This window comes from Strongylocentrotus purpuratus, unplaced genomic scaffold (genome assembly GCF_000002235.5).
Source record: "Strongylocentrotus purpuratus isolate Spur 01 unplaced genomic scaffold, Spur_5.0 spur5_scaffold_13, whole genome shotgun sequence".
Lineage (NCBI taxonomy): Eukaryota > Metazoa > Echinodermata > Echinoidea > Camarodonta > Strongylocentrotidae > Strongylocentrotus > Strongylocentrotus purpuratus.
Genome location: NW_022145598.1, coordinates 19,386,106 through 19,411,733, shown reverse-complemented (window position 1 = coordinate 19,411,733; position 25,628 = coordinate 19,386,106). Strand labels below are relative to the sequence as shown.

The window sequence follows — 25,628 nt, the reverse complement described above, 5'->3', positions numbered from 1 at the left end:
TCGTGTGTACATTGACTGTATATTCAACAATGATGTGTAATCGTCCATGACCTAGCATCGTTTATCCATTCATGGTTGAACCTGCGTTCAATCAGCAGATCTATGAGATTTATTGTATTATTACCAACGCTCCTTCTCTCCCCTTTCCTTTTCTTCTCTGCAAGTCACACTCTTTTTTATTTATATTTGTATGAGGGCTGCGGGCACTTCAAGCTACTTTGCTTATTTCTGTAGCCCTCCTGCATCTAATTATGCATTCAATATATTTGTTTAATCTCGTTTATAATCTGTATAAAATTATATACACTTAAAATATTGTATCAAACCATATTATGTTGATGCAAATGTATGATGAAAAAAAAAAAAAGATGCAGAAACCAATAAATCAAATTAAATCAAATCAAATCAAACTCTGCAATACTTGGTAAGGCATGTCTCTTTCATCCTTCTCTCTCTCTCTCTCTCTATCCCTCTCTCCTTCCCTCTCTTTCCCTCCCCTCTATCTTTCTCTTCCCCCTCTCTCTCCATCTCTTTATTTCTCTCCCTTCCCCCATCTCTCTCTCTCGCTATCTCTCTCTCTCTCTCTCTCTCTTCATCTCTTCCCCTCCCCCCCCCCCTCTCTCTCTCTCTCTCTCTCTCTCTCTTTATTACCACTCCGCCTCGACCCACCTACTCTCTGCTTGGCAACTTTGGTCCCAAATATACTGTGTATTTCATTTAAACTTTCTAATTTTGGACCAAACGGGCAACGTGTTTTTTTGTTTTTGTTTATTTACTTAGTATGTCTACTGGATACATGTATATAATGGAACCTCCTTCACCTTCAATTTTAAATCTGTTGGGAGAGCTGACAAAATGAATATACACCTGATGATGAAAGTAAAATAACAATTAATTCTTCATAATCCCTTTTAAAGTGAAAGATAAAAAACAATGCATGTCCTCTAAAATCGAATATATATCTTCTTCTACTGTACAACTCACAAAAGCATAGGAAATTATGTCTAATGTATTCATATTCTATGCGATAATCCTTGACAACTGCGCTTAGTCATTATCAATAATTGCTACACTGCATAGTATATATTCTTCTACTAATAACTCACAAAAGTATAAGAAATTATATCTAATGTGTTTCAGTTCTATGCGATAATCCTTGACAAATGCACTTAGTCATAATCATAATTGCTACACTGCATAGTATATTGTGACGAGTTCTGGTTCCATGAACTTGGTAGCAATTCCGAACGACACGAACCAGGTCTCGTCTTATAAATCAGTCAACTCTCCCAGACAGTCGACTCTCACAACTCACAACTATTCAACGAGGATCTCAATCATGCATTCATCAATCACTTCAATCAAAGTAATATCCGAGACAAATAACGACAACTTACAATGATGTTTGATCTTTCAGCTTACTTTACTGCATTCCTTACTGCATCAATACAAAACACGGACTGCCCGTTCGCAGCGTTATCAAATCACTTATATCAATCTGACCAAAATGTCGCCCTCTTCAGGTTAAACACTGTAACATTCCGTCACACAACCCCCCACTTAGACTAGAACGTCCTCGTTCTAAACCTACCGAAACGACATTTTAAACATAGCTCAACAATATAGGCATTAAAAACATGTAAAACGGTTTTTACTATTAATTCTTGTTTTCCTAACCAATCTATAAGAAAGTCCAAGCAAATCAACGTAATAAGCTACACATTTGCCTTTTTCTCTTCTTCCTGTTATTTTTATAGATATATAATTATATAACACAAGTAATCACAAATACAAAGACATTGATCAACAATGTCCAAAATAAGTTTGGAAATGTAAAGAATATCAAAACACTTTTCTCGTAAGATCACTAGTAATACTTAAGTTACAACAACAACAAAAAAACCTGACCTCTAGTAGGCCTACCTGATTTAAGCAATTTGTAAACTGAGGCCTATAGTTGTAATCAAAACAGATCAAGTAAACCAGTAAGACTTAGTGTTAACTTAAACAAGTATGAAGCGGTCGAAGAACTCCTTCGTCTTTCTCGTACGAACTACGCGTCCTTCAATAGTAAAGGTCGTCGTAATCCTCTTCTCAACTCTCGCTTTCTTGAAAACCGGTCTGTCTGTACGCGCATTTCCAGTGGCACCCTCTCCTCCACTCTCAGCTTCTTCCGACGAAGATGATGCTGATGACGATGACGAAACCACCTCATCCTGGGATGCGGCTCTCTTAAGCATGGCAAGAGGCTTGCCTCTGGCATCTCTGGAAGAATCAATACTAGGCACTGGAGTTGGATGTACACTTATAATGGATGTGTTGTTTTCCTGTGGCTGGTCTCTGTCGTCTCTCTTCGTCTCCGGACAACGTCGATCTGGGGATTTTGCCCTTTCACCGCCCCGGCCCACCGGTTCTCTTTCTTTGCTCGACTCTCTTCTGGAAACCGTGCGCTGTTCGTCCTTTCGGTGTCCGTCCACGTGCCTTTCATAATTCCCCCGCCTGGTAGAGGAATAATCGCAGGTCTTGCAGTTCCACTTCCGGGATCCATCCCGATGGTTCTCCCCGATATGGCGCATCAGGCTGCGGTGGTACAAGAACGTGGAAAGACATTCTCGGCACTTGTAAAGCCGGTCCCCATCCAAGTCCTCTGGTTTCTTCCACTCCTCAGACATTATTCTGCAATTGTGAAGAACAAAACACAAATAATTATTTATGTCGATAATTCTTATTTAATAAAAGAAATCTGGTGGTTTTCGTTTTCTTCTGGGATAGCGACTCTCAATCACGGGAGTCTGAGGTAGATCAGTGGGAAGATCGAACCCGGGTTGATGATCATCAGGCAAGTTCTCATCAAGCTGGGGTTGGTCATCAGCAGGGGTCTCATCAAGCTGGGGTTGATGATCATCTGACAAAGTTTCATCACTGGCAGGGCTGATCTCTTCTGGTATGACCTCAGGGGAAAGATTAGGAGAATCAGCAAAGGGAAATTCCTCCTCAGGAACTCTAAGGCGATATTCCCATGCAAGAAGATCTTCACCAGTGTACAGCTTGAGCCTATCTACATGTACTACCTTTGCTTTCGATCGGCGACTCAGCTGAATCCGAAACGTAACATCTGAGATCTTCGTAACCACTAGGTAAGGACCCATCCATCGCAGCTGTAATTTCGGGGAAACCCCCTTCTTCTTGCTGTGATCATATAACCAAACAAACTGTCCTTCCTTGAGATTAGTGGTGGTAGCTTTCCTGTCATAATTGCGTTTCTGACGCCTGGCACTCTTCCTAAGACACTCGCTAGCCCGTTCGTGAGCTTGTTGTAGATTCTGGCGTAGCTTTTCAGCGTAGTCTGTTTTTGGTTCATCACAGCTAGGATACTTTGGATTCTCCATAGTCAGGTCTATTGGAAGCGTCACTTCTCTCCCGAGCATGAGCATGTTGGGTGACTCTCTCGTGGATTCTTGTGCAGTACAGCGATATGCGCTAGTTGCATATGACAAGCACTCATCCCATTCCCTAGACTTCTTTGACTGCTCGATGAGCATGGCGGTGATATTGATGAGGGTTTTGTTGAACCTCTCAATGAGCCCATCTGATTTCGGGTTGTAAGCTGTTGTTCTTGTCTTTCGAATGCCCAACAGGGAACACATCTCTGCAAACACCTGCGATTCAAAATTAGTTCCTTGATCGGTATGTAGTTCACGAGGGACACCAAAACGGCACACAAATTCTTCGACAAACTTTTGGGCCACTGTTGTAGCTCGAGCATCCGGAAGCGCATACGCTTCCATCCATTTGCTCTTATAATCCCCTACTACAAGGATCCACTGATTCCCATGGATGGTCTTGGGTAAAGGCCCGACAAGGTCCATTGCTACTCTTTCCATTGGCTCTCCCACCTCGTACTGTTGAAGTCGAGCACGTGCCCTCTTTGAGGGGGATTTTCTTCTGGCGCACAGGTCACACGACCGGATGAATGACCTCACGTCTCCTGACATGCCTGACCAATGAACCCTCTGTTTTACGTTTGACAATGTCTTGGTAACGCCTAGATGACCTCCTATTGTACCCCCATGGATTGCTTCTAGATATTCTTTTCGGTACTTCCGTGGCAGGATAACCTTCCATTTCACGCATGCCCCATCCGACGTCTCCCATTTTCTGCATAGTACTCCTTGCTTGCAATCCAATTGGTCCCACTGAGCCCAGTACGTTTTCTTTGCAGCTGTCGAGTTGGCTATTGTTTCCCAATCTGGTCTACAGCTTCTTCCTTCCTTAGCCTTCAATACCCAGCTCATACTATCATCTTCCAACTGGCCTTCTCTTAAGGCCTCTCGAGTGACCCCAGGTAAGGCAATAATTGCCCTACAATGGAACTGGACTTGCTCGGAGGGAGTATCTGTCTCTGTAGATGTGTCTTCGCCGTCACTTGTGTCATCAACAAGGCCACATTGAGAACATGGTTTTCTGGACAGACTGTCGGCATTCACATGTTTCTTTCCTGGACGATGGTGTATTGTCAGTTTGTATGCTGCGATAACCTCGATCCAACGTGCCAATTGGCCCTCTGGATTTTTGAAGTTGAGGAGCCACTGCAAAGAAGCGTGGTCTGTTCTAACGGTCAGCTTCCTAACGTAGAGATACTGCTTGAAGTATTTCAAATAGAACACAACTGCTAGCAGCTCGCGACGGGTCACACAGTAGTTCCTCTCAGCCCTCGATAGCTTCTTGCTTGCGTAAGCGACTACTTTTTCCTCGCCTTCCTGAATTTGGGACAACACAGCCCCTTTACCATTCTGACTGGCATCAGTGTCAAGCAGGAAATCCCCCTCTGGTAAGGGACATACTAGGATCGGAGCCTGGATAAGGCACTCCTTCAACTCTTCGAAAGCTCTTTGACATTCGTCATTCCACTCGAAACGCCTAGCCTTCTCAGTCAGTTCATGAAGTGGTGATGCGATGGATGCGAACCCGCGAATGAACTTGCGGTAATAGGATGCAAGCCCCAAGAAGCTTCGAACATCCTTGCTGCATGTGGGATTGGGCCAATTCCGAATGGTCTCGACCTTGGCAGGGTCGGTTGTGATTCCTTCTGAAGACACGATGTGACCTAGGTATTTTACCGACTGTTGAAACAAATTGCACTTGGATGGTTTCAATTTCAAATTGGCTTCCCGGAGCCGCGCCAATGTTGTGCGAAGTCGTACGATTTGCTCATCAACTGTCCGACCGAACACTATTACATCATCCAAATAGATGAGCAATATGTCCCGTTGTAGACCAGCCATCACTTTCTCCATCAACCTCTCGAAAGTTGCGGGGGCATTACACAGCCCAAATGGCATTACCTTCCACTTGTATAGGCCACCGCGAACCACAAAAGATGATTTGTCTTGAGCTTCATTATCAAGGGCAACTTGCCAATAGCCTGCAGCTAGATCTAAGGTTGAAAACCACTTGGCCCCGCCTAGTGCATCCAAGGTCTCATCTATTCGGGGGACAGGGTAGGCGTCTTTTACAGTTGCTACATTCAGGCCGCGGTAATCTACACACAACCGTTTTGTACCGTCCTTCTTAGTCACAAGCACTACATTGGCTGCCCAGGGGCTATCGGAAGGTTCGATGAGACCTTCTTGCACTAATGATTTGACTTGGCGATCAATCTCTTGCTGATTGACGATAGGGTGACGTCGAAGGCGTTGTCTTATAGGTCTTGAATTGCCGGTTTCGATGTGGTGTCTGACAGCATTGGTCCGGCCCAAATCGTGACTTCCAGAAGAAAATACATCTTGAAAATCCACGAGGCACTGTTTGATAGCTTGGTGATATTTCGGATCGATGTTGCTCAGGCTTCGTTGCAACAAGTCTTGTAGGTATGAAGGAACTTCATCGTTTCCACTATTCTCTGTCCTTTCCCCACTTTCATGCACTTCCGCTGGTGAGATCATCCCGACCATTGTTCCCCGGCGAAGTGTTATCTTGTTGTTCCCCGGGTTAAACAACCTCAGTGGCAAAACATCTGCCTCTGCAGTGACAAGGGACCTTGCCAACACCAGCCCATGGCGAGCCAATTCGCCTCCGCCTGCAACTGGTTCGATTATGGCAGTACCCGTCATCTCGTCCACACAGTTGGCGATCTCACCTTGCGCGAGCGTTTCTTGACCTGGTTGCACCTCAATAGTTTCTTTCACTAAAATCCTTCTTAGGAATGATCTCCCTATCTGGTTAAGGCATCGAATGTGTTCCCCGTTCAAGATGAGTTCCAGCCGGAAGAAGTCTAGAACCCCAGCGGTTGGAATCAAAAAGTCCATTCCAAGTATTACCTGGTTCCTAATATTAGCAAAGATGACCTTTAATGGAAAGATTGTCTTTCCAACTTTGACTTCTGTCCAGGCAACTCCTAGCACATCAAGTGGCGTTCCATCTACCTGCTGAACCCTGACGTTGTCTTGTTCAAGAACCGGTCTCTGCTCTTTCGCAATACTGTAGTACATGTCAGTTCTAACAATTGTGTCAGTTGAACCTGTATCGATGAGGAATCTACATTTTATAGACCTGATGGTACCCTCTACAAATAAGCCTTGCTTGGGTTCTTCGTTAGGTGTAAGTGTTACAATCCTTCCATCATCAAGTCGACTAGGTCCGTTACTTCTTACAGCCTTCCCGTGGACCTTCCGGTCAGCTGTTCGTCGTTTCCCGACCTCTCCTTTTCAGGAAGAGGACATTCCCTTGCGAAATGTCCATTTTCGTTGCAGTTGAAGCATATCAAATCTTCTTTTCTCCGCCATTTCTTGCCGGAATTTCCAGGAGTTGGTGGTTTGGGAACTCTCTCAGAAGAAAGAAATCTTTCATTCATGAGCCTTGTCATTGTCTCGAATTGTGTTGCCTGCCTTTCACACAAATGCTCCAATCTCTGGATGAGTTGCTCAGATTCCTTTTCTGAACCCCTCACCAATTTGTGCGGACGTCTCTCCGATCTTCGTTCTTCTTCGATTCTTTCATAGTTCTCTGTCTCTATGGCCGCACGAATAGCTTCGTCAATGTCCTTTGGCCTAGCTCTGTGCACTCCTTCTCGGATAGTCCGGTCTTCTATTGCCTCAATAAAATGGTTCTTCTCGAGCCTTTTTCTCCCAACCTCTGGAATGTCTGGGTAGGCTTTGATTGCCAATTCACATATGACTTGGCCAAGTTCCTTCAGTGTTTCTGTTTGGCCTTGACGGCGATGACGCAATTCAAACAGAAAATTTTCTGCCTGTTGACTTGGGCCAAATCGCTGCTCTAGGAGCTTGGTCAGTTCCCTATACGTAAGTTTGCGATCGTGCTGATGGTCCAACAGACGGAGTGCTTCACCTTGAAGGCTTACAGTCAGAAAAGCACTTGCCTGCTCCTTTGTCCAACCATTTATATCTTTGCATGCTTCAAAGTGTTTCAAGTACTGATGCCACGATGTTTGTCCATTGAACCGATCAGGTGTTATGCAAGGCCTTTGGCTCTGTTTTGTTCCTATTGAACAATCTCTAGAAACTTCTTCTTTTATTTCCACATCACCCTGCTTGTTGTCAGGCTTCTTCGTAAGAGCCGATTTCGTTCTTCCACTGGCCTTTTCCCATGGAAAATTGGGATCGAATCCTTCAAGGAAAGGGGACCCAATGTCCCCAGCCAACTCTTGAGAAAACATGGTATCCGGCACAGGAGTCGAACAATCGGTTCCAACCTTCCGGTCTGGGGTCAATAGCTCAGGATACAAGCCCTTCTTCTCTCCACATTCGGGCGTGTTTTCACCCTTGTTTCTCTCAGTGTACGGTCCATTGAAAACTATGTCCGTATCTACTCTCCTTCTCACAGATGGTTCTTCGAACTGTCCAAGCTTGACGGTACTTTGTGAAGACAATCCCTGTTGTCTTGCTTCTATCAGATTAATTTTTGACCGTGCATTGTCACGTTCCAACTGTAAAATTTGATTCTCCATTCGTAGACGTTCCAGCTCTGTGTTCAATTGAGTTAGGTCACATTCATTAACTGAGGACCTTTGATGCTCCTTTTTATCCATGGTGAATTTATTAAGAGCTGTAGCACAAAGAACTTCCACCTCAAGTAGAACCTCAATTGGCACCTCAACTGACACCTCAACTTGGCACCTCAACTTGGCACCTCACCTGGCACCTCAACTTGGCACCTCAACTTGGCACCTCACCTGGCACCTCAACTTGGCACCTCAACTTGGCACCTCAACTTGGCACCTCAACTTGGCACCTCACCTTGCACCTCAACTTGGCACCTCAACTTGGCACCTCAACTTGGCACCTCAACTTGCACCTCAACTTGGCACCTCAACTTGGCACCTCACCTGGCTGCACTTCTCGATAGTTCGCAGCTCACGTTAGCACCTAAAAAGGTGGCGTGTTTTGAGTCCGTGTCTTAGTATGTAGTTTCACGCTGGAAGCATGACCCACGCTGTTTTAGTTGTCCCGCCGCTGCCACCAGTGTGACGAGTTCTGGTTCCATGAACTTGGTAGCAATTCCGAACGACACGAACCAGGTCTCGTCTTATAAATCAGTCAACTCTCCCAGACAGTCGACTCTCACAACTCACAACTATTCAACGAGGATCTCAATCATGCATTCATCAATCACTTCAATCAAAGTAATATCCGAGACAAATAACGACAACTTACAATGATGTTTGATCTTTCAGCTTACTTTACTGCATTCCTTACTGCATCAATACAAAACACGGACTGCCCGTTCGCAGCGTTATCAAATCACTTATATCAATCTGACCAAAATGTCGCCCTCTTCAGGTTAAACACTGTAACATTCCGTCACAATATATTCTTCCAATAATAACTCACGAAAGTATAAGAAATTATGTCTAATGTATTTCATATTCTATGCGATAATATTTGACAAATGCGCTTTGTAATAAGATATTAACATTATCATAATTGCTACATTGTATAATATATGGATTTTAAAAATGGTTAGAGAAAATGATACGGTAGTTTTTGTGAAATATTACAATGAAATTATGACTCTTTGTGTCATGCATTATACAACAGTCAAACAACTCTATGACTAGAATGATTGAGTATCCATCTGCTACAAACATGTCATTATACCGCTAAAAACATCCATCTATGCATTTAACTATTGTTCAATACACATGTATATATATATATATATATATATATAAGCGTGCATTAAGAATAATCCATAATGTCTACTTTCATTCCCACACTAACCGCTTATTTTTACAAGACAAAATTCTTAAAAATTATTGATTCGTATTCCTGGCACCTCGGCATCTTTATGTTCCAACTAATTAATAACGAGTTACCTCTCCCGATTTCCTCCATTTTTAGTTTAAAAATAACGAGATACATTCATACCCCACTAGACAGTCGAACCACTTCCACACTCCTCGAATGAGAACAGCTTTCGCACAAAAAAACAATTATTTACACCGGTCCAGTATTTACATAGATGGGGGCTCGAGCACTCCGACCCCCGTCGTTCCGCGGGCCCTGATAATCATATTTTAACATAGGCCTATTAAATCGCATCATATCGTATCTTATCATACAAAATATCATGTCATGTCATGTCATATCAAAATAAAATCAATTCAGATCAAATCGATTTAAATCATATTAAATCAAATGAATCAACTCAGTTTACATTGAAATAATAAATCCGGTTTAGATTTATCATCATATGGATGACAACAAACAGTTAAAATAAAAAATAATAACACTTAAGAATCATTTATAACCAGGAGAGTGCATCGAAACAATATTCAATTTGATTTTGCATTAATTAAGCACGGCTCATCGCCTCAGCCATATTGGCAATCCGATCGAAACAAAGTGTTATGTCGTCATCTTAACTGCGGCAAATTTGACCCCTGTGGAAACGAGGTTTTAATTTGCTTTGGTGCAATACTGAAAGGAATAATATTATGAGTTTGCACCTCAAACTCAAACGGTAGGCCTCAATACTCAATACTATTTTATTTGACTATGGTTTTTGTTCTAGTCTTGCGTAAGGGCAAGTACTTTTGATGATAACTCGAACCTTCGAATGTGGAAATTTTCCTTTCTTCATAGAAATAGGATATCAAATGTTTACGGTGCAAAAAACGCGTATTTTGAAAGACGACTCTTGTTTTGATTTGCAAGGGACCCGCATTCAGAAGTAACGTTGGAGGGCGACAAACACGAGAGTAAGCAAAGCACAGAGATCAACGAGATACATTGGTCCAAGTAAGTTAAAATAACAAACAAAGAAATAACAATAATAATAATGATAAAATTAATGATAATAAAATGGTAATAATGATAATTATAATGATAATAACCAGCGAACTGTTTATTGCACAGCTCCATCTCATGGTCAACTGACCAACAGTGCGTTACCCAATACCTAATTTCCACTGAGCAGACACAGGACTCAATGCGAAAACCAACAGCGCAGGTAGGGCCAGACCACCTAATTCGTTCCGATGACGAATTAAATTTCTCGTTTGGGACCATACTGCTGCAGCTGACCTGAGATTGAACTATATGGAGTTTGCAGTAGTGCTTCTAGTACAGTATGGCTTTAAAGTTAACCCTTGCTTCGGCTTAATACGCTAATGATACACATACACTGTCGCTCATATAGTTGGAATATTTTATTTTTTTACCCCAATTTATGGAATTATTTTGACAATGATTTATTCCTAATAGATCTAGATAATAGTATACATTCTCAGATTTTATTGAATAATAATTTTCCAGTGTTTGTTTTGCGTGACTGCTAAAGCATGTGTATGCCACTATGCTTATCAACTGGTGGACCTACGCCCTTAAGAAACAAAACTTATGTGTGCCCATGCCTTGAGCCATTATGCATGGCCGTACAGAGGTTGGGGACCCGGGGGAATTCAATGAATTATGGAAAATTTATTGCATTTTCTTCTTTCTTTTTTTAAGTGTGGGAACTGCCCCCTACCCTAGCCCCCGCTGAGTACAGTCATGGTTCAGTGGCAAAGCAATGGCAAAGCAATGGCCTCGTAACTGTGAGGCCCCAGGATCAAAACCGTGTCGATGTGCTATATTAGTGCCCTTTTGTGGGGCATTAATCCTCATTACTGTCATTTATGACTTAAGGGCGTATGTCCCCTAGTTGATAAGCATAGAAGCATACACATGCTTCATCAGTCACGCAAAACAAACACTGGTAAATTATTATTTAATAAATTCTGAGAATGTATACTATTATCTAGATCTATTAGGAATAAATCATTGTCAAAATAATTCCATAAATTGGGGTAAGAAAAAATATTCCAACAATATGAGCGACAGTGTACATGTACACTCAAACTCCCTCTATCGAGTTCAGTTCTAGTAAAAATAATCCTATCCTTGTTTATCACAGTAATCTATTGTAATCCGTATCCTATCCGAAACCTTGATATTTTACTGGCCTAGCACAGCCAGCCTATATCCTATTCGTTAGAAAAAGAATGACAAAATTAACAACAACATCAAAGATTATCAAGTAACGGCCTATAATATTTTGACAAACTCGCTACGTTTATAACTGTATATAGAGCTCATGCTATACAGTCAAACTTGTCTTCATAGCCACCTCTCTCCCTCTGGTGCTATGCATCTTGTCTCCCTAAAGAACGCTAAGTGTGTTGTAGAAGCTGTCTATAGACAGGCAACCATTTTCTTTGAGTGACCTTAATCGTCAGGTTTGACTGTATTTAAAGCTCGTTCTGGGTCCTACTTCATGGAATCACTTTTCAATCGGCAACTCGTACTCCGGCTCAGTATTCTCATCGGCTACTCCCAAGTTTGATTTCTTCACTCTAGCTGTTTGCTCCACTATTCTTTGATTTCCATATTCTACGCCCTCGATTGCATTTGTGTGGCATCTATTTCCGTGTCTAGTTGCTTTGATGTCCTCGTAGGCTGGTTGCTTCATAGTTGTTGCATCTAAGGATGTGTAGGGATCGAGTTCCTGACCCTCCCTGTCACTGACTGACGGTTTTAGAGCGATTTTAGAGCGTCTGACATGGAGGAAAGAAAGATTATTGGGGAAATATAACATAGTTGTGTTATAGCATCAGCGCCTCCTATGTAATAATTCAAATTGTTATTATTATTTTATGAATTGGATCATTTTTATTATTATTATTATCATCATCATTATCATTTGTTACTTATCTATTTATTAGGAGGAGGCGCGATAGCTCAGTCGGTAGAGAAATGGTCTCGTAATCCGGTGACCCGGGTTCGAAACCAAAGCGATGCGCTAGTGCCCTTTGGTAAGGCATTAATCCTCATTACCAAGTCCCTCGGAGAGGACCTAAATCCGTCGGCCGTCTGGTTGCATTTCTGCTTTCTTAGCAGTCAGGTAAAATAACTATTATTATGCGTGTTGGGTGATTGTGGGTGTTTATGAGTGCTGGGGCGCTATGGAAGACGGGGGCGGTGGGCTTGGTTTATATCTCACCTGAGATGGAGGTACATCAATGTAATGATGATACCATACAAGGTAACAAAAGCAAGTAGTATGCCCACAGCGAGAGTGCTGGCGATTTCTGGAGAGAAAAAAATCAGATAAGAATTTATAGACAATTGGACCATTTACACATCGTTTACACATCGTTGTTTTTTTGTACTGCCTTTTACACTTTATTTTAAATCGGATTTTGCTCAAACATTCACTTAACTCTTCCACTAATTTGTTTGCTTCTAGAAAAGTTCACTTTAAATCAGGGTGGACTTCCCCGTTAGAAATTACATTTGAAAACACTCAATTATGATAGCTTAGTTCTACTTCCTTTCCATTGCTTTGTTATTGTTTTAATTGTTCTATTTTGGTACCTTGGTAACATTGTTCAGATGAGAGATAATGGTGCTAAGTTAGTGACTTTAATGCTAGATGTACAATTAAAGATAATCTGGAAGTTTGAGTGAAAACAGACCATTATTTATGATACAAATTGGGAAAAACTTATCTGATCAATTTCATAACTCTCCCAACTATTACAATTTAATTTGATTTTAGGTGGGTGTAAATCGTTACAAAGCAATGAATCGGCTCCATATATCATTCCAGACATTTAAGTGTAAAAAGATCTTTTAAAGCCTGTTTTAAGTCTTATTTTCATAGAAAAACGGTTTGAAAATTCTGAAAAAGTTGGGAGAATTTACTATTAGAGGGTGTCGCACAGTGACGCCTTCAAAGAAAACCATAAATATCTTGGTGGTTTGAGTTTTTTTCAGGATTCTTTTCATGTTAGAGGGTTAGTATAGTATAAGGAATATATTAAGTAACATTTCATACTGTAATTTTGCAGTTTTTTCTATTAACCTCCAACAATAATACCTCTTTAATTTACAATTTCGTATACTAGAATTGACAGTTATTAAAATCATCATAATCGAATCTTTGTATTAAAAACCGTTATAGGACCAAAGAACTTACTTTTTATATCATGGCTAACTAGACAATAACTGAGGTTCATTGATTTGTTTTCTTTTATGTTCACCGTGAAGTTTGGTCACGTGTGAAATATGGAGAGGTCGCCATACCTAAAGATATATGATCGGCAGTTTGCATATGTCGTAATTCGCTGAGACCATGCAGACTTGGTGGAAATACTACTAATGGTATACGAGTATTACGCGCAGCGAATTAGATTTTCCCCCAAGAAATACCCCGTCCCCCACCTCGGTCTCTCGGAGAGTCTTTGCGTGGACGAAACATATGATGATGACTTTTCATAATGAGGCGATAGGTGGAAAGTGCAGAGTGCATTACATAAGACATGTTGATCGTAAAATCGAAAGCCACTTCCGGAGTTTGATAACATCTATTATCAGGTAAATACCCGAATTCGCGTGACCATGCTTCTGTATAGGAACCAGAAATCCATCGACCGTACGCTTTCACCGAAAGGTGGCGCAATCGAAAAGAAAAAAATTACAGCAGCCGGGGAACGATATCGGTAAAATACACTGCCTTTAATATTTTAAATGCCCGCAATTCAATGAAAATCCCAATGTTGACGAGAATGATCGCGATTGCTTTGATTCTTACCAGTTTTAACATCCACTTGACAGGATGTTGATGCAAAAGTAGAAGAAGTATCAGCAACCGTAGTATGAGGAGGCGTTGACTGGAAAACTACGTTCAATGAATACAAAAAGTGTCGTTTCAGCAATACAAAATGTGTTGTTTCAGCGGAAGAAATTGATGAACAAACAGTTTCAAACATCTTCTACACATGTCAGAGTTTAGAATATGACATGTTATAATATTGATAGATGATAATACCACGCAAATATCCAATACGACCAAAGATGTATGCTGTGTTGGACAATCAATACTATGTACATATAAGAAAGCTATCACTAGATCTATTATCAGGTGAATACCCGAATGGTTGTCAAATTTCCCACCAGAATCCATAATTATATGTCCCAAAAAGTCGACAGCCATGTCCCACAATGCATCACCAACTGCATGACGCGCGCGATGATGCTTCTGTACCACTGACCTCTACTAGAAATACATCTATCGTCAGTGTTGCCAGATCTGGCATAACTATGTTTTCTGGCATAAGTTTGACCCTTTCAGCATCTGGCATTATGCCTGGCATAATTTGGCGGGGTTTTTTTGCAAAATTCTGGCATAATTTGAGCTTTTTTAGCATAATTTGAATACATTTTTTTACATATTTCCTCAAAAATTGGACCCAAAAAAAAATTGCTTCGTACGAGCATAATCCCGATCGATTTGATTCTTACCAGTGTTAACATCCAATTGATCCGATGATAGAAAAGTAGAAGGAGTAGATGCCTGAGTCGGACTCGTATCAGCAACCGTAGTAGGGGGAGGCGTTAACTGGACAACTACGTTCAATGAATAACAATTTGTTGTTTCAGCAGAAGAAGTTGATGAACCAAGAGATTCAAACACATTCTACACATGCCATATTTTAAAATATGACATGTTATATATTGATAGCTGATAATACCACGCAAATATCAAACAAGACCACAGATGCATAATGTGTTTGACAATCAATATCATGTACAATTATACAAAAAACTTGGCCCACGGGTTCTCGGTCACGTACTTTACTCGCAACCATGCAATCAGGGAGATGGTCTTTGTTTTTCCTTTTTTCTTTTAAAGGACGACGGATGTCAAAAAGTGGCCTGATAAGACTAAACTTAATGATGAAATGATGAAAGCTTTTCTAACAGATATTCTACAGCAACTCTGATTACCTTATTCAACATGACACGATGCATTGCAAAGGCATATGAAATGCCGGTATAAAAAAACGATATTACTAACTTATTACAAGTTTGAGACGGTTTAAAATTATTTGAGAGCCTTGGTTGAGGTTAATACAAAAAATCGGTCCGGTTAAGGTCGGTTTATAGTGGTATGACTGAAGTACTACACAGAATGGCCTCGGTCAGGTTGGAGTCGGTTAAGAATCGGTTAGTGGTATGTCTGAAATATTACACGTAATGGCATCCGGTAGGGTTGGAGTCCGTTTAAAATAGGGTTAGTGGTGTAACTGAAGTTTTATTTACAAGTCACTCAATCATTTTTTGGCAATGTTTTGTATTCCGTCCGATATGTCCAGTTTAATAATAGTCTTGCTCGAGGTTTACATATATCCCCAAAAATATGACTACTCACGTCTAAAAACAGCTATGTATCCTACCCCACCACAGCTATCGGTAGGGTCCCCTGCACATGGAGTCTGACAGTTAGCATTTGTTCCCACTCCATATCTACTATAGTTATCACTCGCTTCACCACAGGTACATAACTGTCCATGTTCGAGGCCAGCTAATGTAAAGTTAGCTCTGGTTGACTCGTTACAATACTGGATGCAATAGGAAATACTTATCGCTGAAGAGGCGAATCCGCCTTCGCCGGTTAACGGCGGGTATCCCACATTATACACAAAACATCCGATATATCCATCACCTGTAAACAAAAACAAAACTTTAAAATGGGATGTTGACGTAGTACACACATTTATTCAAAACAAATCCAACATACTGCAGGATCCGTGTAAGTACCTTTTTTTAAAGAATGATTGTGATTTTTTTTTGATTTTTTTTTTTTCCTTCAATTATCATTCTTTGAACAGCATTCCGACCAACCACTCTAGACTTAAACAAGAGCCCACGGGTCAATCCTACCACAATGATATTCACATTCTACCGTTAAACCCATTTAGCACCTTGGTGGAAATGAATCAATTTACAGAAAAGGCCTTGCCTAACGACATAAGTGCAGTGTCGGGGATTTGAAGCGATGGCCTTCACATCTGCAGTCAAAGTTTTTAAGCCATTGAAGTACCCCTTTTCCGCAGATTATGAAAGAGCTTATGATACAGATTTCTATGTTGATTAAAATAAACTTTAATTACCATGACACGAAGCTGCTCCTGCTGTTGAACACGTTGGACTTGAAAACAGCGTACACTCAGACAAATTATCTTCGTCTGAAGAAGAGAAAAAACGCTTTGGAGTTAACTTGTGTCATTTTCTCTTGAAATCATAGTCATTACAGATTACTGTAAAATTTACTTTACGTTGTTAATGATTTTGAAATAAATCAGAAGGCATGTACATAATCTACAATAAAGAAATCATACCTTTAAACATAAATCATGTTCCGAAAATCGAAAAGTATTGTGTGTGATTGCACAGAATTGTACAACTCAATTGTTCAATCACAATCATTTGCTTTTATTTTGGACCATATTCCATACTGTATGATGTTATATTATTGTTTGTAAGTTGTTATGGTTATAGTCCAGTAGACGGTACCATATACCATGTACATGACCTGGAAAAGTTGATAAGTACAAGTTTTTTTTGTTGATTTGTGTTCTAGATGGGTATTGAAGTAAATTCAGCTTGGTTGCCAGCTTGGCAACCTTGGGCAACTTTTTTAATAGCCATATTAGCATAATCATCTAATTAGCATATGTGCAATTTGTGATAATGTTGCTAATCTCAATCCAGGAAGCCTGAAAACATAGTTAATACGACTTTTCAAGGGTTTTATATCACAAGGAATTCATTTATGACACCAATTTTTATTTTTAAGTAATACAATTGTCTTAAATAGCATAATTAGCATAATATGTACAATATATGGACTTCATTGTCATTGTTTATCTATAAAGCCTAAAAATGGTGCAATGCAACGTTGTAAATCACTTTTGAAAGATTAATCATTAATTCATGAGAAGATATTACATGTATATGTAGTATAATTAGCCTAATTAGCATAGTCATCTAATTAGCATATATGTGCAGTATGTAATAATGTTGCTAATCTTAATCCAGGCAGCCTGAAAACATGGATAATACGATTTTTCAAGGGTTTTTTATGACGAGGAATTCATTTATGACACCAGTTTTTTATTCCAAGTAATTCAATTGTCTTAAATAGCACAATGAGCATAATGAGCTAATTAGCACGTGTACAATATATGGACTTCATTGTCACTGTTTATCTATAAAGCCTAAAAATGGTGCAATGCAACATTGTAAATCACTTTTGAAAGATTAATAATTAATTCATGAGAAGATATTACATGTATATGTAGTATTTATAGCCTAATTAGCATAATCATCTAATTAGCATATATGTTATATATGACTGAAAACATGGATAATATGACTATTTCAGGGTTTTCCATGACGAGGGATTCAGTTGTGACACCAGTTTTTAGTTTTAAGTAATACAATTGGCTTAATATTTAATTATTGTAATAAGCCTAATTAGTATTTGGGACTCTATTTAGCTTCACAAATTGTATGTCCAATGTGGTGGTTATCTTGGTCTTAAGGCAATGTTGTCGAACCTCATGAAATGTCTAGGAAATGACGGGGTCATCATACTCATTGATGGTTGGGCTTCAGTCATTGGATTTAGAGAGACTGTCGGAAACACTGAAGATGGTTAAAGCAGATGATAATGATGGAATTGATGATGTGGTGAGACAGATACGTACATAGGCCAGGGATGTCGAATACAACAGTGCGAACTATGATCTGTCCATGTTTAACAAAGCCAGAACCATTGAGAGTACAAGCCCGACGTTGCTCAAGCTGGTGGCAGAATTCCTGGAAAAGTCATATTATCCATGTTTTCAGGCTTCCGATGGATTAAGATTAGCAACATTATTACATATTGCACATATATGCTAATTAGGCTAATTATACTACATCTACATGGAATATCTTCTCTTGAATTAATAATTAGTCTTTCAAAAGTGATTTACAATGTTGCATTGCACCATTTTTAGGCTTTATAGATAAACAATGACAATGAAGTCCATATATTGTACACATGCTTATTAGCTCATTAATGCTCATTGTGCTATTTAAGACAATTGCATTACTTGGAATAAAAAACTGGTGTCATAAATGAATTCCACGTCATAGAAAACCCTTGAAAAGTCGTATTATCCATGTTTTCAGGCTGCCTGGATTGAGATGAGCAACATTATTACATATTTTACTTATATATGCTAATTAGATTATTATGCTTATTCAGCTAATTATACTACATATACATGGAATATCTTCTCATGAATTAATGATTAATCTTTCAACAGCGATTTACAATGTTGCATTGCACCATTTTTAGGCTTTATAGATAAACAATGACAATGAAGTCCATATATTGTACATATTATGCTAATTATGATATTTAAGACAATTGCATTACTTAAAAATAAAAATTGGTGTCATAAATGAATTCCTTGTCATAGAAAACTCTTAAAAAGTCGTATTATCCATGTTTTCAGGCTTCCTGGATTGAGATTAGCAACATTATACATATTGTCAATATGCTAATTAGATGATTATGCTAATATGGCTATTAAAAAAGTTGCCCAAGGTTGCCAAGCTGGCAACCAAGCTGAATTTACTTCAATACCCATCTAGAACACAAATCAACAAAAAAACCTTGTACTTAATAACTTTTCCGGGTCTGAAAAACTTCTACAGGACTATTATGGTTATATCAAAATATCTTAAACCACACTATATACTCTACGGACAAGATGGCTCAGGGGTAGAAGGTAGAGCAGTGGTCTCGCAAACAGATATACCAGATCCGAAACAAAGTCGATCTAGTACCTTTTGATAAGGCATTCATCATTATTACTAAGTTCCTTGGAGAGGACTGAAAGCCGTTGGTCTTTGGTTGCTTACTTCCAAGCATATTCATGCTTCCGCAGTCAGGTAAAAACAGATCGTTCAACCACACCAACCAAATACAACGACTGACGCCTTATATCGAGGGAAACCTTCGTGATTTTAGTCTAAATTTATCGACCTTTTCGCCAAAACATTCATCATTGTTTCATTTTATCCTAAAAGGAAATTGTTTCAATATATTTGTTTCGTGTTTGTTCTTCATCCTGTATTTTTGTCTAGTATGTCATTTTTGTAATGCCCTGTGTCTACCGATAAGTCAGCTCTTCTAATGGCTAAGCTACGTCTCCTTTGTAATGCAAATTTGATCAATAATAAAATGTATTCGACATGAGCGCTATAGAAGAACCTACTTTTATTATTATTGTTTATTATTGTTATAAATACATGACTTTTTAAAAGGGAGTTTTGATGAGACACATTCGTTAATTGTACTCAGAAATGAAATGCTTACCACCACTACAATTCAGCCCTCTGGTAGGAGTTGAACTCTGTCCATAAGGTGTGTTTGTTATTGCTCTGCTTGCTCCTGTGAATCCCAAGTGTCTGCAGATGACAATGAGGTCATTGAAACCAAGGTTTACTCCACATGTTGTCTCCCATGATCCATTGTCTTGCCTGATCTCAACCGAGCCTTTATTGGACGTTGGACCATCAACAAGACGTACATCTATCCCAGGAATTGAAACCACCAAAATAATAATTGTTATACAAATTGTTAACTGTGATCAGTATTCTTGTATAACTATTTATGCTTATATAAGATTCACAACACAAATACAAACAGAGGGGTCCTTTTGCCTTGCTAGAGAAATTACATATTTAGAATCACTAGCTCGTTCGAAGGAACGAGGGGCAGTTCCCCCCCCCCCCCCCTTTTTTTCCCCCTCTACTTACAGATTGCCTATTAGTCCAGTAAACGGTAGCATATGCCATGTACATGACCTGGAAAAGTTGATAAGTACAAATTTTTTTGTGTGTGTGTTCTAGATGGGTATTGAAGTAAATTCTGCTTTGTTGCCAGCTTGGCAACCTTGAGCAACTTTTTAATAGCCATATTAGCATAATCAACTAATTAGCATATGTGCAATATGTAATAATGTTGCTAATCTCAATCCAGGAAGCCTGAAAACATAGTTAATACGACTTTTCAAGGGTTTTCTATGACGAGGAATTAATTTATGACACCAGTTTTTGATTCCAAGTAATGCAATTGTCTTAAATAGCATAATTAGCATAATTATGTACAATGTATGGACTTCATTGTCATTGTTTATCTATAAAGCCTAAAAATGGTGCAATGCAACGTTGTATATCACTTCCGAAAGACTAATCATTAATTCATGAGAAGATATTCCATGTATATGTAGTATAATTACCCTAATTAGCATAATCATCTAATTAGCATATATGTGCAGTATGTAATAATGTTGCTAATCTAAATCCAGGAAGCCTGAAAACATGGATAATGTGACTTTTCAACGATTTTCCATGACGAGGAATTCATTTATTTCACTATTATTTATTTTTAAGTAATGCAATTGTCTTAAATAGGATAAAGAGCCAATAAGCATATGTACGATATATGGACTTCATCGTCATTGTTTATCTATAAAGCCTAAAAACTGATTCAATGCAGCATTGTAAATCACTTTTGAAAGACTACACATTGATTCATGAGAAGATATTACATGTACATGTAGATGTAGTATAATTAGCTTAATTAGCATATACGCTGTATGTGCAATATGTAATACGATAGTACAAGCCCGACGTTGCTCAAGCTTGAATTCCTGGAAAAGTCATGTTATCCATGTTTTCAGGCTTCCTGGATTAAGATTAGCAACGTTATAACATATTGCACATACACTGTCGCTCATATAGTTGGAATATTTTTGTTTTACCCAAATTTATGGAATTATTTTAAAAATAATTTAAAAATAATAGATCTAGATAATAGTATACATTCTCAGATTTATTGAATAATAATTTGACAATGTGTGTTTTGCGTGACTGCTAAATCATGTGTATGCTACTATGCTTATCAACTAGGGGACCTATGCTCTTAAGTCATAAATGACAGTAATGAGGATTAATGCCCCACAAAAGGGCACTAATATTGCACATCAACACGGTTTTGATCCTGGAGCCTCACAGTTACGAGGCCATTGCTTTGTCACTGAACCATGACTGTACGCAGCGGGGGCTAGGGTAGGGGGCAGTTACCATAAATTAAAAACGAAACAGAAAATGCAATAAATTTTCAATGATTTATTGCATTTTATCCCGGTCCCCAAAATAAAAAATCCTCTAGACGGCCATGCATTATGGCTTAAACTTTATTTTTTGTGTGTCTTTTTCTTCTCTTTTTTTTTCCCATTTTTTTTTTCCATATAAAAAAAAAAATCATTGGGATTGTCAAGCATTTAAACAAACAAAGTCTATAAAACACTTTAATATGGTAAAAAGACAAGTTTAATGTACGATTAATATCAAGACCAACACAGAAAGTATTTTGGGCTTTGAAATACAGCACCTTTTAAATCTCCATTGTACTACTTATAGCTACTTGCGCCCTCTATGTAGCAAACAATGCCTAATCGGTGACTATTGGTCCCCCATGATCCTCTTTATCTTATATTAACTGAGAGCTGATTTGATGAGATAACCACCTGTCCAGTGACCTTGCAGGGTGGTCTACTCCCTCCTGTAAACTAGTACAGATGGGCTTTAAAATGAGTTTAAGAATGCTCAGAACCTGATTTGAATAAACGGCATTTTGACATAGAAAAATAAAAATGTTTAAAAAGTTTAATAAATACCGAATTGCGTACTGAAAAGACAAAACTGGCAACGGGACGCATTCTGATCCTTGCAAATGCATGAAATGGTATGTTTGGCATTTAAGATTGCTCCCCCCCCCCCCCCCCCCAAAAAAAAAAAATAAAAAATAAATTAATTAATTAAAAAAATAAAAAATAAATTAAAAAATAAATAAATAAAATGCGAGCGGCCCGAAAATGACGAGCGGGCGGTCGAGGACAACCAAAATACTTGGAATAAAAAAACTGGTGTCATAAATGATTTCCTCATCATAGAAAACCCTTGAAAAGTCCTATTATCCATATTTTCAGACTTCCTAGATTGAGATTAACAACATTAATACCAATTTGAACATATATGCTAATTAGAATATTATGCTAATTAGGCTACTTATACTATATATACATGGAATATCTTCTCATGAATTAATGATTAGTCTTTCAAAGTGATTTACAATGTTGCATTGCACCATTTTTAGGCTTTATAAATAAACAATGACAATGAAGTCCATACATTGTACATAATTATGCTAATTATGCTGTTTAAGACAATTGCATTACTTTGAATATAAAAAAACTGGTGTCATAAATGAATTCCTCGTCATAGAAAACCCTTGAAAAGTCGTATTATCCATGTTTTCAGGCTTCCTGGATTGAGATTAGCAACATTATTACATATTGCACATATGCTAATTAGATGATTATGCTAATATGGCTATTAAAAAAGTTGTTCAAGGTTGCCAAGCTGGCAACCAAGCTGAATTTACTTCAATACCCATCTAGAAACACAAATCAACAAAAAAAAACTTGTACTTATCAACTTTTCCAGGTCTGAAAAACTTCTACAGGACTATATGTGATGTATATGGAAGATGCACTACTTTTCACAGAAATGGGTTTATGCCTAAAGTGAGAATATTAGAATTGAAAGATTGACATGACATTGAATTGCTTGTTCAAGGTGTAACCCTTGGGCAACTACAATTAACTGTATAGTCTTATTATTTCTAGGTCTCTTTAGATAGGTTGCTTTTCTGGTTACAGATCTACTGGATTTCATAACTCAAGAGAAATAACATGAGCTAGCGATACCAAATAGGTCTTTAGGTCAATGACTGAATATCTGTGGTCGTTAAAGATAAACTTGAGTTCTGGTAATGCGATTGCATTGTGAAAGAAAAGGTGTGGAATGGATCAGAAAAGTTGATCATATAGCATGTAAGTAATGGTGTGTAATGCAAGGTTCTGGAGTCATCAAAATCATCATAAATTTGGCAGAGTCTTGGTAAAGTAACAATTACTTACACAGAAAGATGTATATGGGACAACACACATGGTGTCGGGGCTAGAACCACCCTGATTTCCTTATCTTTCTATGCTCATTACTCAGCCAGTATACATTTTCTTCCAAAATTCTTTGGCACATGACATTTATTTGTAATATTGAACATTCAGTGTAAGTTTCGTTAGATTCTGTGAGAATTCATTTTCTTTTTTTAACAGAACTCAAGTTTTTCTTTAATTCCCTACGCTTGTTCCCTACGAAGCTTCATTTTCTGTTGGAGGGCTGCATCAACGACTAGAGAGGTCTATGACGCGCTATGTGCGAGTGACTTCGGAAAATCAGTAAATGCACAAATGAACAGGGTATAAACGTTACGTAGAATTATGGCAAATTCATTGCCTTTTGATTTACACCAATGGCCATCAAGTAATTTTAAACCATTGTTTGCGTTGTTTATTTTTACAATCACTTTTTTTAGATTGTAAATTTAACATGGGGTTTCAGAGACCACACCATTCACTGACGCAGCCCTACGCCACGCAAACGACGCCCCGTGCGCAATGTGCATTGGTTACCTGTTATGACCATGCCACATCTGACCGTGTGATTGCTGCACTGCGTCAAAAGAATCACCAGGAATACAAGGATGATATGGTGCCAATCCATTTTGAGTTATACTATGAATCACCGCTGAATCTGCAAATTGAATTGGGGTAGAATTTTAGCAGTCCTTTTCGTCATGATCGTGAGCTTATTCAGTTAAATTTCGAGATTCATTGTGATAATGGGATCATATTTCAACTTTTTTTTATAATACAAATCAAAACATAAAAACAGTAATGATAATTCATGGGAAGGATATGATGTAGGAATGACACCTGTGAGAGATTTGTATAGGCCCATATTTCAGGGAATCAAATGTAGTTGCTAAGTTTACTGCGATTGCATCTATATTGCATGAGAACAATTCCTAGGTCCTAGTCCATCAAGACCACTACTGGATAAATCATGTCCATCACTTAGGCAGTGATATATGGATATTTGAGGCTGGTTTGTTCAAGACCTACCTCCGAAGTGGCTTAAAGACTAGTAATTAGCACGCACCCCCCCCCCCCCCCCCGACGTCCGTATTACTTTAAATACTCAAATAAAAAAAACTTTTTGAGGATTTTGGTTCATCCATGACCGCCAGAAGAAGCCGATAGTAAACCGGTGATAGAAATCGTAAGTTACATCTTACCTTACCTTCAGTACACACTAGAATTTCTATAAATATATATTATTATTCTATTCGTAATTACCACCTTCTCAAATTTATGTTCCAGTATATGTATGCTCTGCGTGGCTCGAATAAATCCAATATTATCACAATAGATGAGTGAGGATCCTGAACAAATGTCCACTTCAAATAACACATCAATGATACATGATGATACTGCACGTTATTACAGCTAATTCACTGATCAGATGAATGCGATATGAACATGAATACTGTGAAAAGTTTTGTGAGATTCGATTATGACTATGAGAACGGAAGTTCACAGGCGGGTAATCATGCTGAATTCCCCCTTCTTCGCTTGGGAGACTCTGTGAAGCAGGGCCTCGTTTCATCAAACCTACCATCAATAACAATGTGCAGAAATTCTGTGACAAATCTGCTCTCAACCAATTAAATGCGATGAATTCAGTACCTTATAACAGTTAATGTAACTTGTCAGGGATGACACATTTTGTGAAACAGTACCCTGAAAAAGGTACTGTATGAATAGAGGACGGCAGGAGTAATTTTCAGAGTCAAGTTCCGCTTTCAGGTATACTGTATGCAGAGTTGGTAAGTCTGCATGTTTTAACATGAATATTACTATCATAAAATATGATGTACCATTTGTGTAGGTGAATATGTAATGTGTCTAGTAGACATCGGTTTCGCGGTTTGTAATCAAAGTTTTAAATGTCGAATTAGCACCGTGAGGAACATATGTTATAGATTTGAACCATGGCTGTCTTTTTTGATGAAAGAAAAATATAGAGTTTGCTCTGTTAATACACCCTTGTAAAAGCATAGGTATTTTGTATCAAATGTCACTGTCATTCAATCGAAATAATTTCATTACTATTCTCTCTCTCTCTTTCTCTCTTCTCTCTCTCTCTCTCTCTCTCTCCTCTCCCTCTCTCTCCCTCTCTTCTCTCTCTCTCTTTCCCTCTCCTCTCTCTCTCTCTCTCTCTCTGTCACAAACACAGTCTTTACCCTTTCTC

General features: G+C 38.8%; 2 protein-coding genes across 2 annotated transcripts; both read right to left on the bottom strand.

Annotated features, from left to right (window-relative positions):
- Nucleotides 1-1,828: 1,828 nt before the first annotated feature.
- Nucleotides 1,829-8,822, bottom strand: LOC115923037 (RE1-silencing transcription factor-like). The gene is made up of 2 exons (XM_030983110.1): nt 8,673-8,822; nt 1,829-2,676 (listed from the first exon to the last, which is right to left on the bottom strand). Exon 2 carries the CDS (start codon nt 2,670-2,672, stop codon nt 2,004-2,006), a length of 669 nt encoding a protein of 222 aa, XP_030838970.1. The 5' UTR covers nt 2,673-2,676; nt 8,673-8,822; the 3' UTR covers nt 1,829-2,003.
- Nucleotides 8,823-11,461: 2,639 nt separating this feature from the next.
- On the bottom strand, nt 11,462-24,038 carry LOC100889431. The gene is made up of 8 exons (XM_030983595.1): nt 23,948-24,038; nt 19,720-19,935; nt 16,457-16,531; nt 15,715-16,008; nt 14,805-14,909; nt 14,095-14,181; nt 12,502-12,589; nt 11,462-12,055 (listed from the first exon to the last, which is right to left on the bottom strand). The coding sequence occupies exons 1-8, from the start codon at nt 24,036-24,038 to the stop codon at nt 11,782-11,784; spliced, it is 1,230 nt and encodes a 409-aa protein (XP_030839455.1). The 3' UTR covers nt 11,462-11,781.
- Nucleotides 24,039-25,628: the final 1,590 nt, after the last annotated feature.